Below are 16,485 nucleotides of genomic sequence, written 5' to 3'. Positions count from 1 at the left end.
CTTACTTCAACAGAGTTCTTTGTATTGATTGATTACAAGTTACAAACCTTAACAACTTTATTTCATTTCATGCTTTTGAGAAAATTTCTATTCTAGTGGGAATCATCCACGCTTTTTTCTCCCTTAACGGGACTACGAGCAAATTACCGCGGTCATCATTGAGCAGAAGTGATAATCATGGGCGTTTAGTGATAGCTAATTTGTCTGCATTCAAGTCTTTTAAGGAAGACGACAATCCTGACTAAGTTCTTCTCCTTTTTCTTCAGCCTTTGTCTCGTTCACAAACTGGGTCGCCTCTTCGTGATCGCTTTCGCCGGTTGGCCCTATCAAATGCCTGATCCGGATGCAATCTCGAGGCTTTTAAATCCTCATCCAGCATATCAAGCCACCGTTGTTTTGCCTTTTGGTCATTTACAATTGACTTTGATGTTCAGACCAATCTTGGCAAGTGAATTCTCGTTAGCGCGAATTACGTGACCATAGCATCGAAGACGCCTCTCTCGCAATTTTTCCACGATCATTGCAACCCCATATCGATCGCGGTTATCCTAGTTTCGGATGTGATCAAAACGTGCCTCCATTACCGCAAGACGCCGATCATTGTCTTTTATAGTTATAGAACCATAGATAGATTTGAGACGTTCGTTGATACGTCGATCACAAATAACACCAGTTGTGGAAAGCCACTCCATCCAGGTTGCGTTAATGCGTGAAGCAATTCCATAGCGCAGTTCTCCATTGCCGGATAGTGTTGACCCGAGGTATTTAAATTGCTTAGTTCTGGGCAGATCATTGCCGCAGACAGTGATTGTGCTTGTTTCATGGGGATCGGTCGTCAAAAATTCAGTTTTGTTTAGATTCAATCTGAGACCGTGTTGCATGAGGCGATCATTCCATTTTTGGAGTTGTTCGAGATAATTTGTGCTAGTAAATGCTAGGAAAATATCATCCGGATAAATCTCCATTTTCTTCCTTTCAAACTGGTTAATTCCTTTTTTATATGGTAAAATCCTTTTTATAAATTGTTATTTTTCCAATAAATTGCATCTCCCGGTCATATATAGTACAACCCATTGGTGATGTGCTAGCAAATGCATTTTTGCCTAACGAATCGTTACAGGTAATTGCGAAGCATTTATGTATGCGTTTAGATGTTGCGCCTAGAACTGTTGCTGTTGCGGATGAAATAAAAATTTCGAGCTATTATTCGAGGAAAGTAACGCTAATGCTGTTTTTTGACCCTGGCAAACTTTCGGAAAAGATTACGGGAGGGACAAATATTTTTGCTACTCAATCGTTGAGAATGGTTTTTAAGGAAAATGCTGTCCAAGGCGAGCATTATTTTCATTGCCTTCGCGCGAATCCCCCGAATTAAAAATGTTGAAAATCTGAGCAAATGTAACGAAAAGGACACCGGAAACAAATACAGGATTAAATAGCAGCATGATTTGCTGGCAGAAACGGTTGTCGTTACTATACATAGTCAGCTTATTCATTCGAACTGAAGTGGAATCGTTTCTGAAAACTCTTCAAGGAAGAGTAGAAGCATTTTGAAAGTAAAGAAGAACCGTGTGATTGGAAAACGCGATTTTAAAATTAAAGTCTTAGTGGGCAGAACTTTGATAATGCGGGTTTTGAAAAGTCAAGTAGGACGGCTTAGTGTAGAACCATTTTATACCATTTTCAGGATTGGAAGTTGGCAGTGCGTGTTGTGAACACTATCACATTTCCATTCAAATGCTAACTAAAAGTAATTGTTTGGAAAGAGAACAAATTAGCAATTTATACTTCAGCCTGCCATCGAAACAACTCGAAAGCACAAACGCTTATCTTCTTTAGTAAAAATCCATAAAAAGCGAAACTACGTTAACTGTCCGTCGACCTTCACGGTCGATTTTCCCACTTCCCAAGGTGTTTAGAATAGCTTTGCTCTCTTAGTTAATTTCGGTCAACTGAGATGGTCATTTGGCCACCCCGCAAGCTCATAATATGTAAATTTTCTGGAGATTTTTCGTGATGGGGCCGCTATCATTCATAAGGCGTATATGATTGCAGAAACTAATGGCCGGGGGTCGATGGCTCAAAGTTTCGAAATAGCATTTGATAGCTAGTTCCATGAGGAATCTATCGTCATAGTCAGACCTCATTAATTCTCAGTAGAGGATACAGGAATGTCTCAGCACTGATTCGTCGTTATAGAAGCTGCGTTCATATCATTTTCGGGTGACCAGATACTTTTGAAGCTCACAAAAAAACTGGGACTATACAGAAAGCAAGCAGTAAAAAGCAATAACAATAAACCACACTTAAAAAAACCCTCTCCAATGGTTTTTTTAAATCCCCCCAGAATGAAAGGGAGGCACCAATCACAAAACTTAAAAGCAACAAATACAGAAAGGACAAAAGATCAAGAGATAATATGACAACAGGTCATAAGAAAGCTTGTAAGAAAAAGTGGATACAATGTCTGGATGACTTTTACATCCATTTTATTGAAAAATAGCTGAACTGATTTGTACCAAACTTGATAAGAATATGAGGTTTTCGAAACTATTTGTATGCAGCGAGAGGCACCATTTTGGATTGAGTTTGAGTCGGCGATGAGGGAAAACATAAGATACGACGCTGGAAGATCCCTTTATAAAAAAATGACAAAATCTATCACATATGAAGTGTTTAGGATTGAGTTTCCAACTTGTTTGGTCAGTTCCCAAGATGATGCGTTTTCATTTGAAGGCTTTGCATTTTATTTTCTGAGAAAAAATACTTGCGGTAAGCTTCATTCCTATTTTATATGGTTCTGAGTGTTGGCCGACTATAAAAGACAATGAACGACGTCTTGCGGTAATGGAGACAAATATGTTGCGTTGGACTAGTGGCGTGACACGTTTTGATCACATCCGAAATGAGGATATCCGCGATCATTATGGGGTTGCATCGATCGTGGAAAAATTGCGAGAGAGACGTCTTCGACGCAATTCGCGCTAACGAGAATTCACTTGCCAACATTGGTCTGAACATCGAAGTCGATGGAAAACGACCAAAAGGCCGGCCGAAATAACGGTGGCTTGATATGCTGGATGGGGATTTAAAAGTCTCGAGATTGCACCCAGATCAGGCATTCGATAGAGCCAAATGGCGAAACCGATCACGACGAGCCAACCCCGGTTGTGAACGGGACAAAGGCTGAAGAAAAAAGGTTTGTCTAGCAATGGATTTGCTTTTTTTTGTTTTATTTTTACGTTTAGATATTGGAAAATTACACTAAGCTACAATCTATATGCCGAAAGTGAATTTGCGCCACTATTTAATAAAATAAATATATATTAGGAATATATTTCACCTACTTTGCGATTGGAAATTACCCGATAAGCAGCGAGCTTTGATGATTAGTTAGTGAATCATTAGAAAAAAACTAATCGCATCAATCTTTTGCGATAACCAATATAGGACGTTGCTCATTTATCAAAGGGGAAATTAGATAGCACAACATCAAACACCGTCTAAGTTCCTAAATAGTTACGTGTTAAAAATTGGAGGTTGGCGGATTTCTAGGAAAGAGATGAAATCGTAGGTCGCTTAGCAGAGAGATCAGCTGTCAGATTCAAATAATTCTGAACCTAGCTGAAGTATGAGAAAAAGACAACAAGACCGATAACTGCGGATAGGGTAGGAGAGAAAAATCATGGAAAGGAACCGGAGATTCTGAAAAAAGGAATCATTGCCCCCCTGAATAGACCTGGAATCAGGTGGTGACCAAATCGGGAAAAAGCTCATTTTTGGGCTTCATAAAGGAAATAGACAAAACTCCTATTCAAATCAATAAGCAACAAAATCTTCATTCATAAACCGGAAGAATTTGAAGGCTAAGAAATCCATACCATATTTGGGGATGCTTCAACATAATCCCTATAAGATCATACAAAATTTCATGGAAAAGGGAAGAGCATATGGGCATGTATGTTGGTCCGTTGATTCTTGTTTTGAAGGACGTAAAACAATTTACTCTAAAGCCAATAATAGATCTCAAACCGAACAATATGTATCCAAAATTAAAAACTTTAGACTGCAATGGAAAGATCTTTCGTTTGTTTCCATTTCAGTTTTATCTACAAATTCTCTGTATTTTGTAAACATCAGATAGTACGTTAAAAATAATATTTTCCAGCGGTTATCTTAAGATACTGATCTTTCAATTATTGTTTGTTGGTCATAAATTATGATTTAAACACTAAGTTAGCATTAAAAGGTGAATGATTTAATGTCTAATCAGCTCAAGCCTGACTGCAATCCCTGCGGATGCAGCTTAAAGTGGCCGATAACCACCGGTGTAACTAAACTGTATGGCATATTGGAAAATTTTTCAACTATTCAGAGAAGCAAAAGAGACGAGAGGGGTATAATATTCTCCTGTTTGGCGGTATGCGATTAATCTTTGTTTTGTCTGGAGTCAAGGAAGTGGAGAGATTCATTTGATTGAACGCAGCATTCATACGACATAACATTTGTATCTATTCTTTATGGTATTTTCACTCAAAAATTACGAAAATTACCGTCTTGACATTCAATTTAAAAAGTCATTTCAACTTTACCCCAAAATTTGTACCCGAAAACAGATCAATCTTAAAATCTTCCTCAACTCTAAATCGTATTTAGTAATTAGATATTTTATATACAGATGAAAACATTGTCCTTTCTTCCTACATTATATTGCATTGCCATGTACATATTCATGCCAGCGTGCAATTAAATGCATTTTGCCTAAGAGGCACGGCTCAGGCAAATATTAACAAAGATAATGTGGTGGAATTGCGAGTTCCGGCTGCATTTGCCGGTTATATAAGCATCTGCTGGTCGTTACGCTGACAAGTGAAATGCAGCGGCAATCAATCAAGATTTCGGGAAAGTACAACTTATAGAAAATCTGATAATATTTTATTCAATTACTTTTTTTCGTAGTATATCAACTTTCTTGTTGTAAAAGTTACAATTTAATCACTCAGCACAAGCTTTGAGTACCTATGTTGAATAATTAAATCTTTTACCTTAGAATATCTATCTTTTCAGTGCCCTCCGATATTTAACAGGAAATCTCGTTAATTTTATTTCTACGGGACATTGCCAGGTCAACCTTCGTGATTTGTCAGTCAATCCGCCCGCTTATTATAAATAGTCTGGACGTTTGCGGAACCATTGAGCCAAATGAAGGGCGAATGTCTGGAGTACTAGTCACTGAACTTCATACGTAATATTGAACGTCAAAATTGACAACAACCATGCCTTATAAATGGTTGTATGGAACAAATGGCGATGATAAATATAATCATAAGACTGAGTCATATCGGATTGCCGTCGCCATCGCTGCTTATATTATCTCACTGCCGGGTTAACTGGTGGTTACTTAGCGCTACCAAATGCGAAGTGTGAGTCGACTTACCAAATTTCTTAAAAACAGTGGCAATACACAAGGTTCACTGCTTTTGGTAACCAAAATGGAGGATTCTACTATTAACACCTTTGTAAGAAGCTCAATACTAAGACGATCACTTACTGAAAAAGTAAAAAACCCCATTGTCCTAGTAGAGAAGGAGGCTAGTAGTGAGAGAGGAAGCAGCATCGTGGATGGTAATAGCTTTGGCGGTGCAAAAGGAAAGGCGCCATTGAGCTTGAGTTCGGAAATTGAGCCCCAGGAAAACTTCGAGCTGCGTGAAACCCGCTCGACAGGAAAAAAGACTGATGAACTCGTCAACCGGGACGAAACGAATGTCATCTTGCTGGAGAGATGGATCTTATCCGGTCTTACGAAAAATCGAAGCTAGTGCCATCGTGTAGCAAAACATCTTTATGGATGTCGAAATCAATGTAACGGAGATGGAGAAATTGCTGGAAGACTGCCGAAGAAGAGCTGAGGAAAAAGCAAATAGCTAGTGCAGCCCCTTGCTACGCAAAACGTAGTGCTTTTAACTCGGCAGAGAGGAAATAGACAATTGACAAAAGGAAACGAGGGGCGTAGATGTATTGCCAAGGACGTACCAAGAAAAATTCCGCCAAGTGGTAATCAAGCAGCTTTGAAAAAGGTGAAATAAACAACAACAACGTTAGTTAGATAGTCAAACCAAACCGGTCAAAGACTGACGAGATGAAATGTGCAATCCAAAGGATCCTAAACATGAAAGCATTGGTTTTCAACCTAGAACTCATGAACATCTTCTAAATAAGGGGACTGCCACGCAAACGAAGAAGAGGCAGAGGAATCGAAAAAAGGATTATCCACATGATCCAGCCATCTCAAAGTTCCAGTTACATTCGCCAACTCCAGAAGACGAAAATTGGCCATTTTCACCGTTCCGGAAAAGCCACCGAACCGAGCCCATTTCTTCATGACGACAAAATAGAGATCAGTTGGATCATTTGCGAGATAAAACGAATGACAGTTCCCAATCACTGCTTTAATAGCCGGGCCTACGGGAATATAGTAGGGTTTGCAAAGGGCAGGCCAGGAGCACCTGACAGAGCATCAGTAGGAAAACTGCTGGTTTGCGGAAACCATGTTAGCGGTTTCGGGCGGTGCCAGATCTTCAAAGAAGAGTTGTAAAAATGAACATGCATCGGAGTACAAACGCCCTCGATCTGATGGGGTAGATGATGCAAGAAAGAAGAGCTGACTTCTTGCTCTTCAGCGAGCAGTACCGAGTAGGAGCTTACCATGCCCATATATATGACACTGTTTTCATCTGGCTGAGATATGCGATCAACTGGTGAATGCCATGGTTGAAGAAATTCATTGTGCGGAAAGGATTTTTTCAACATTTATCTTATACCAAATGAATCTGTGTATTTTTCACTTTGAAGGATGAGATTCAAAGCATTAAAGGGAGAGTTATATTTCGACCAGACTTTAATGGCAGAGCCCCTTCGAGAATATGGTTGCGAGGACATGGCTCATAGATTAGAAGTTCTGGAGATGGCCGCCAGGTCAGGACTTATTGTCCTAAATATCAGTAGCACTCCGACATTTTGGCTTCAAGCGCCCTATCTCTGACATGATCTTTGCAACGGAATCCTCGATGATGGATACTAGAAGATTCCACGGCCAGTGATCACCAGTACACTTGCTTCGAAATGACGAACAGCTCCTTTCAATGTTCTTGCATCCGGCAAATGCCTACAGTGACATTAGGAAAATCGAAAAGGAGCTGACACCGGAGATGAGAGGGGGAAGTACTGAACAATGCCTGCACTGTAATGGAACTGAAAGAGGCGGTCATAGGTTTTTGTGAGAAGCAACTTGTATTTAATATAAGCCGAACTTGATACTTAGCGTATTTAACGCATGTTTGACAACGTGTGTTTTTCCTTCCTCCTGGAAAGCTATGAGGCTTGTTATTAGCAAACACAGGCAAAAGTGTCCCCAAGGCGCCGTCAGCGTACCGTCCGCTTAATATGTTGGACTGCTTCAAGGGCTCATCAAATCAAAATTGACTGACACAATACGTGCAGCGAGAGCATCTCGTCTAACGATCATGGTTTTAGAGCGGATTGAGGTGAGGATCGCGCTTTGATCTACGAGACTCGGGAAGGACAACGCAAAAAGAGAACACCGGTGGCGGCACAGGGATTCATCCTTGGTGCAGAGCTTCGGAATGCTCATACGATAGTTGCTACAACTCGAGATGCCTGATGATGTTGCGGCACTGGTTGTTGCACCCACAGTCGAATAAACTCGGCGCACATTGGGAATGATGTTGCGGCGAGTCAATAGATGGATAATTTAGGATTGAATCTCTCTAGGTTTGACCAAGGGGTCGATTCACACAGTCGCCCTTAATCATGGTCGCGCCGAAGCGACCTTGACATTGCAACACCACAGACTAGGCTGCAGGTAGAATATTTATGATTTATCGACTGATGGCCAATGTTGAAAGTTCTTATCTAGTAATCGTCGTTCGCTGAAGAGTGCGGTGCAGTCCGTCTTTCTTCGTGGTTTCGAAGTATGAACTGGTGGCATTAGCAAGATTTACCGCAAACGGGGCGGTCCCCGAGACGGTTCTCGAAGCCAGCAGTAATGATTATAGCAGGAGTTATTTAGATTGCTCTTCATGCTGCAGGGAGCAGGTCAATATATCTCAGAAAAGGTGATGCAAATTAGGAAGTCGTCGCGCTCGGAAAGGACATGTCCGCAATTTAGGAATTCGCTCACTACAATGAGAAAATGAGGTTTATTCAAATAAACCTCAATCATTGCAGTGTCGCTCAGGATTTACTTGAGCAGACCACATTCGAATCATAAGCGAACCTTATAGAAACCATCACGGTGGCATATGGGTCACAGATTCATTTGGTGGAGCGGCGACAGGCCATACAATGTACTGGAAGTCAGGCAGCCAGTGGCTTTCTGTGGGTGAAAATAAGTGGTGTATATGTATACAACTGCTACGCCCCACCAAGTTTGACACTGCTTGAATTCGAGGAAATGCTTGATAATCTTGTTCTCGAAGCAAGCCGACGAAGTCCAAAGGTGATTGCTGGTGATTTCAATGCTTGGGCCCTAAAGTGGGGGAGCAGAGAATCAAATGCAAGGGGGCGCAGTTTATTAGAAACTTTTGCGCAGATGAACATAGTTTTGGCTAATGAAGGTACTGTAAACACCTTTCCGAAAGGAGGGTTAGGCTCGGTTGTGGACCTGACCCCTATCAGCCCTGCGCTGGTGCCTGGTATGTCCTCCTATGTCCTAATCCGTGGGACAATGCCTATAGAATCGTGACGGGACGATTCAGAGGCTGTTCATCTCCGCAGATCACGTGTCCCACCCTCTTGCTGAAAATCATTCAGGGGTTATTGCCCCAGCAAGAGGAGAGCATCGACACATTCCAACCACCACTGAATGTGACGGCAATTCCGCCGGTAACCAGAGATGAGCTGCTGGAGAACTGCGGTGGAAACATCATCATCAACGGCGCAACAACCGGTATCCGGTCTAGGCCTACCTTAATAATGCATGTCCAGGGGAATATTTCCAACAGCATGGAAGCGGCAGAAGTAAACCTGATAAACTTCCAGGTAAACCATCCTCATACCGACCCATATGTCTTTTGGACACTATGGGTAATCTATAATAGATTGCTCCTGGTTGTTGAGAGCCAAGGCGGCCTTTCAGATCGTCAGTATGGGTTCCGTAAGGCCAGATCAACCATTGATGCCATCAAATTGGTTCCTGGCTTGGCCGAAGATGCAATCCACGGAAAGGGTAGTACCGGCAAATATTGCGTGGTAGTAACCCTCGACGTGAAAAATGCATTCAATTCGGCCAATTGGAATCTAATACGCAAATCCCTAGCGAAGGTTGGTATTCCTGCCTATCTCGCTGCTATCGTCGGTAGTTATTTAACTGAAGTGAGGCTCTAGTATGACACTGATGACGGACCCCAAAAGTACGTTGTTTCCACGGGTGTCCCGCAGGGCTCCGTATTGGACCCACTACTGTGGAACATCATGTACAACGATGTACTAAATCTTCCCCTTCCGAGGGGGATCCACAGCAGTGGGTTACGCTGACGACATAGCGCTGGTTGTTGTCACAAAGCATCTCGAAGATGCTGAGTTATACTCAAGCAAGGCAATCAGTGCTGTTAAAGGTTAGTTAGAGAGATCTGGTCTGACACTTGCGAAGGAAAAAACAGAAGCGATCCTCATCACTAAGCGCCGGAAAAGAAATTACGCCAGTATTAGAATCGGGAATCATATCATCACTTCCAAGCTGATCATCAAATACTACTAGGGGTGGTGATAGACAGGAATCTCAGCTATAAGCAACACGTACAGTATGTTCGCTATAAATCATCCACTGCTAGTATGGCCATGGCGAGGATGATGACGAACGTGGGAGGGCTACGGCATACCTCTAGGTTGCTTATAGCCAGGGTGGTGACCTCAATCATGCTCTATACGACCTCAGTTTGGAGGGGGGCATTGCAGATGTCAGTTAACACTAACAAACTGAGGGCAGTATACAGGAGGACAGCCCTGAGGGTATGCTCTGCCTTCAGGACTGTCTCAGATGATGCAGCATTCGTCATCTCTGGAATGATGCCGATTGACATCTTGGCAGATGAGATGGCGAATATATACCATGCGAAGCCAATCTCTCCCTTATTGCAGACGAAGAAGGCTGAGAGGGAGAGATCCATAAATAGATGGCAAGAGCGGTGGGAACGCTCGGGAAAGAGTCGGTGGACTCACAGGCTCATTCCTGCCATCAAGGAGTGGTTGGAGAGACGACACGGTGAGATTAAGTATAATCTCACCCAGTTTCTCACGGGCATGGAGGATATCTCCAATACCTTCACAGGTTTAAATTGGAGACCTCACCCGACTGTCCAAATTGCGATGGAGTCCCAGAGGACCCAGAGCATGTATTCTTCCACTGTCCGAGATTTGTGGAAGAAAGGAGGAACCTAGAGGAGACTCTAGGAGAAGTGCTGGTACCAGAAAATCTGGTGCCGAAAATGCTAGCACATCAAGAGAATTGGGGTGCGGTCAACTCCATGATCGCATCAATTCAAGATAAATTGCGAAAGGCAGAGGAAAGGAGAAAAACGCGGTCACGCGCCGTGTATAGAAGAAATGGGGTTAAGCTAGAGTGAGCTGACTCTGCCCCGTGATGTAATACCTTATGGTGGTTCCGCGGGGCAGGGAGGGAGTCGGGGGTGGTTTTAGTGGGTAAAAATCCCACACGCTGGTGTGTCCAGACCAGTGTCTTTTGAAGATTTCCACCTCCTCAAAAAAACAAGAGGGACAGACAGACACCGTCTCTATTCTAATAAGGTTTTGTTTCACACAAAACCTTAAAAAAAGGAGATCTTTCCCGGAAATTTTTTGAGAAATCAACGAAAACGCCAAACCAGAAGACGCTGGAATAGACGCCATCCGGTGGTCTCTTTGTCGAACTTGGATTTAAGACTGATAAGAAGAAGACATTCTGCGGGACAGTGTAGACCATTCTAAGCGGGAAAGCAGGGGTTTTCAACTTATGAGCAGCCTCTAAATAAGGGACTGTCTTACGAACAAAAAAGACGCGGAGGAAGCGAAAAAAGGGGTTATTTAGATGTGAGCAACCTCAAGGCAGGAGTTACATCTGTCAACTCAAAAGGACAAAAACTGGCCATTGTTACCGTCTCGGGAAAATAAAGATCCGTCGCATCATTTGCAGGATCAGGCGAATGACACTTGCAACCCGCTGCTTTAAGTGCTGCGCCTAGAGGCATATAGTAGGGGTTTGCAAAGTACAGGATAGAAGCGCTTTGTGTTACAAGTGTGCTGGACGCGGGCACAAGCTGAACACTTGTGAGTGAGAAAAATGTTTTGTTCCTTGCAAGCAGCGTAGTTTTACGGAAGGAAAGCGTGACTCATGCTCCCGGTTCCGGGGGCTGCCAGATTTTCAAAGAAGAGTCCATTTTTTGGACACCTTGGACGATGAGATTCAAAATACAGAAGAGAGAGAGATACGAGTTCTACGCCAGAACCCACAGATAGGGCATGGCTCAATCACATTCTCGAAGAAAACAAATTTTGCAGATGACCACCAGGCCAGGACTTATTGCCCTAAATATCGGTAATACTCCGACATTCCCACTTCCTTGACGCGACCTTTGCTACGGAGTCCTTAGTGTGAGCGATGCAATGATGATGAGTACTGGAAGATTTCACAGACACTGGTCACCATTACATCTCCTTCGAAATAACAAACTGTTTTTCTCAATATTTTGACTTCCGGCAAATACCTGCAAGGTGAAACATCGAGAAAATCGATGTTGTCGAAATCCCCGAAGCTCTCACAAAAGGGCAGCAACCAAGCGGAGAAGTCACCAATGTACCGGTGGGCGGCTGAAATTGCAAGTCTATGAAGGAACAGCCGCACATTTCCGCAGGAGCCCTGTTGCATGAGGTAAACTTTATATTCGGAAAATGCAAGAGAGTGAAAAATTAACTTCGCCATACAATTAACAGGTAAAAAGAACGTTACTGGCAGGAACTAGTCAGTGGGGCTTCGAGCATAAGCTGTTTAACAAGGAATAGCACAAAAAACCAGGAACGGATAGTATTCTCATCTAAGTGCTTCGATGAGACTTGTATTCAAGTATAAGCCGGACTTTCTACTCAGGGCATTCAACGCATGTTTGGCAACCAGTGTTTTTCCCTTCCGCTGTAAGGCTACGAGGCTTGTGTTGGTAAGCAAAGGCAAAGGCAACCTCGAGACGTTCATCAGCCCAAGACTGACTGACGCAATACGTGCTGCGGGAGACTTCTCAACAAAACAATATGGTTTTAGAGTGAGGCGACCCACAATTAATACAATTGAGGAAGTAATCCAAGTGATGCGACTAGTTGAGGTGCACAGTGACCGGTGTCCTGGTGACGCTAGATGTAAGAAACACTTTCAGTTCTGCAAAATAGTGTTTTCATATTCCAGGATGCCTTTAGCGGATATTGAGGGATTATTTAAAAGACCCGGGAAGCACAGTGTAGGATGAGCATCACCTTGAGGGTGGCTCATTGATTTATCCTTGGTTTGGACCTTTAGAACGCCTACAATAGTCTGCTACGCTGTAGATGCCTGATGAATCGCGTCTGGCTGGATGCGCGGATGATGTTGCGACACAGGCCGCTACATGCTAGGTCAAAAAATCTCAATGTAGACTGGGAATTATGATGCGGCGAGAATGAATTCTCCTATCTAATCATGGTCTTGTCGAAGCCAACAGTGAAATACCTCAGCACCGTGAGACACAAAGACGAGCTTCTTCGAGCAGATTCGCAATACCGCAGACTAGACTGCAGGTAGAATATTTATGGTTTGTCGACTAATGGCCAATGTCGGAGGTCCCTTATTCAGTAGACGCTACTTGCCGAAAAGCGCAGGTCAACCCGTTCTTTTTTACGTTTCCGAAGTATAGGCTAGTGGCGTTAGCAAGAAGATGAACCGCAGGCGTGTATCGTCTCGAAGCCAGCAGTAATGGTAATAGCAGGGGTTATTCCGATCGAGGAGGTCTATATATATCATAATATCTTGGAAAAAGTGTTGCAAATTAGGAAGTCGTCGCTTGTGAAGAAAGAGCCCGTACTATCATCGTATGGGAACGCTCGTGGAACGAACATGGACATTTTCAGTCTTACCTGAAATAACGGTCACCTGACTGCATTTACTACAAGGATGTGGTGGATGAAGTCTGCCAAACCTTTTGCTTTACAAAAGGTGGGAGCGCAATTGCCATCGCCTGTCGAGGGAAGAGAGTGAAATGTCTCCGGACGCCATAATTGATGCCATGTTGTAGAACGAGACCACGTGAAGCGTACTTATGGTGGAAAGAGGGAAATGAATAGGAGACGGCAGGATCGCTGAGGATCTTTAAGCCACGGGGTTGTGGTCGGGAATATCGATTCTGTCCACTTCAAATTTTAATGGAATGTTTTAAAATATACTTTAAATATTTTACCCGACCTTTGGTGCAGCAAAGGATTTGAAAAAGAAAAAATAGTTTAATCATATTTGGCATTTAGGAGTCGTTTAGTACCCAGTGTTTTAGGTAATGAAATTCAAGAAAGTTTTTCTTTTTTTGGATACAAAGCGATTTATCAACCATACACCATGTTTCGGGAATCAATTATTCCCTTCTCCAATGTTCCTTTGGGAAGTCTGTACATTTAATAAATCCTGTGGCAGCCAAAATAGGGAAGCCTTTTTCAATTTCAATGAAAAGAGTAACACTCAAAATACGACACTCCCAACGTGGTTTATGCTGTAAGATTGACTTAGAAACCAAAGTGTCCATACCTCTAAATTACCCATTCACCACTTCTACCACCAAACACCATATTATTATAGCTTCATCAACATCGAAATGCCTCCTATGAAATACCAATTCTTGGTCAATCCTACAGAAATGTCTTGAGAATGAAAGTAACTAAAAAGCATAAGAAAATAATAGAGGCCCTAGACTGGACCTTATAGGCACGCCAACGGGAAATAGAGCGTAGCGGACGATCAAGATAGTGTAGTTGCCATGTGAATAGATAGCCGCACATAAAGGCATAATAAACGAACAGGCTAGAGTTTTCTCGGATAATATTAGTGTTTCTCGTATGAGAAAAAGCAAAAATAATTACAAACCATTTCCAATATTCCTGCCATTCCGGTCGACAGTTTCCCATATCATGTGAGACCACTTCGCCATTTCCTTCCGCTTGAAACTGATATATTGCAGGCATTGACGAAGACGGTGAAGACTTCATTGATGCTACTACGGAGGAAAGCATCTCCAACTCTGGTATGGAGTAGTACTGAGGCTCGGTTGGGAGATCCCCGAAATTAGAATTGGTCATAGATACCAATCGCCGTAACTGCTGTGGATTGCATGTATCACCTCCGTAGGAACTATACCGACGCAACAGCTCATCACTATCACTTTCTCTGGAACTCATTTTTTTTTCTCTGAACTGAATTGCAATATTCACTTTCAATGGAACCAGTGAACTTGGTAAGGCCACAACACTTTTCTGAAATAAACTTGAACTTCCACCTTCTTGGACGCAACCAAAACGGTCCAACAAGGTCCGTGTACACTACGCAAACGGTCTCCACCATGGATCGAACGCGAACTGGATAAATGCATTCATTGTAGTGACAGCTTAAACCTCAGATACTCTAGAGCTTTTTGATTAAAATCGCGATGGGAAATGGAAAAGAATTTTCTTTCGACACTTTTATGGTATAGTGGCGATAGGGACTGCACAGAGAATGAATCGGAAGACGAAAGCGAAAATAGCAGAAATAAAGAAAATTTTTTTTTTTTGAATCACACTCGAGAATAAAGGCAAGATTGAAAATTGCGCAGGCCGGGATGCAAGGTGACTACGAAATGGAACGCTTCAGATACATAGATACTTTAATCGCGGTCTACGTGACGTGCTGTTTTTGTCCGCGTCAGACATATAAACTGCTGCAAGTCGACGCGACGCAAACGGCGAGAGAACTGGGTCTGAGTTGTAGATGATGATTGGAATACCACCAAAATGTTGCTATCGCTTAAAGATTAACACTTAAGGGGAACTAAACTAGATAAAGCAGTAGTGAAGAGATATTTCCACCAATACGGAAATCAACAAGGAATAGCTTGTGATCGCAGAGTGATGAGTCAGGTATTAACCACAGAAAACGCAATCAACCGGTTTATAGTCGATTGGAAAATGATGATTTGCTCGAGAAAAATCTTAAATGATAAAATGTGGATTAATAGCAAAAGTTAGCTTTAGAGAGGGTTAGCGATAAGTGTGAGTTACTAAATGAGACTTGGATTGAGAAAATGTGTTGTCTGGGGATATTTCCAGGAAGATTCGTGATTTTCATGCATTTGTTAAATTTAATCCGAATTGAGAGAAACTTCTCAAATTTGGCTTGGTTGATTTTGAAACCTCGATTGTATCTATCTGAAACAGATCTATCAGATAACTGTCACACTACCACTAATGCCTGTCAAATATACGTAATTCCAATTTCTACATATTGCTTTCAACTCGGTACCCTTAGCATGTTTACAATGCCACCTATCCACCGCACGCGGAGCAATTGTCTCGCTGGCCAAGCAGAAAATGCTGATAGCTCCAAATCTGTATCTCCCCGAACTTCTGTTTTGTTTTTTTTGTCTTATTCATTCTCTATCTGGTTTTCATTTTTCATTGCAAACCGGGAAAGAATAGACGTATCCAGCCCATTGTTATTATTTTAACTGCACGTCCCACATTTAAACACTCCCAAGTACTATCAAAAATCTCGAGAATATATGAGGAAAATGCTTGAATTTTCCTCGGAAAACAGGACACAAATAATATGACACACAACATCTGAAAAAAAAATTTACTTTTCGATGAACTGTTGTGAAAATACTTGATCTCATTTCTAGGCCAGATGAAAATGATATTTGAGGGATTCTCTGTCACCAAAATTGCCACATATTGATAAAGAACGCGTGAGTGTATATTTAATCAGGGATTTTTTTTGTTTGTTTTTTGGTTGGTGGTGGCTCCATAATTATCATAATTTATTATGCTTTTTATCGCGTAAATGGGGCCGCGCGTATTGTGAATTTGATATTGGAAAAAACAATATGAAGTGGAAGTGATTGAGTGGTTTTCTGCTTTTTACGTTATCATTCGCGCACATGGTAGTAAAAGGTATGAGTAAATATTCGCGTGGAATGGAGTCATTTGAGGTTGTTGAAACTGAGTCATATAGGAGACCTTTTTAAACGATTTGTAGTCCCCGAAACATGCTTTTTGGGCAAGGTTAAAGCGTCCAAAGAGAATTTGTTAACTGGCTTATAGCGAACTAAATAAATCCGCACTGAAGTCATCCAAGAGGTTTGATATTCGGTGTTGGCCAACAACTACTTATGAAAGATGAGTCATTCAACTATGCAGCGAAATGGCCAC

The 16,485-nt window shown here is 42.1% G+C and overlaps 1 protein-coding gene across 8 annotated transcripts in view; it reads right to left on the bottom strand.

Annotated features, from left to right (window-relative positions):
* The window catches only part of LOC119654305 (protein enabled), a 287,416-nt gene that overhangs the window by 57,041 nt on the left and 213,890 nt on the right, over positions 1 to 16,485 (bottom strand). For 6 of the 8 annotated variants that reach the window (XM_038059613.1, XM_038059615.1, XM_038059616.1 and 3 more), the window contains exon 1: positions 14,168 to 15,026. The exons of 1 other annotated variant lie outside the window; for it this stretch is intronic. In XM_038059613.1, the coding sequence (XP_037915541.1) occupies positions 14,168 to 14,478 (311 nt within the window). In that variant the 5' untranslated portion in view covers positions 14,479 to 15,026. Of the gene's footprint in view, positions 1 to 14,167; positions 15,027 to 16,485 lie in introns of those variants that run through there. One more of the 8 variants, XM_038059614.1, reaches the window with a different exon arrangement.

This window comes from Hermetia illucens, chromosome 4 (genome assembly GCF_905115235.1).
Source record: "Hermetia illucens chromosome 4, iHerIll2.2.curated.20191125, whole genome shotgun sequence".
In the NCBI taxonomy this organism is placed as follows: domain Eukaryota; kingdom Metazoa; phylum Arthropoda; class Insecta; order Diptera; family Stratiomyidae; genus Hermetia; species Hermetia illucens.
Note: the sequence above shows the minus strand (reverse complement) of the source record. Positions and strands in the feature narration are given on the sequence as shown.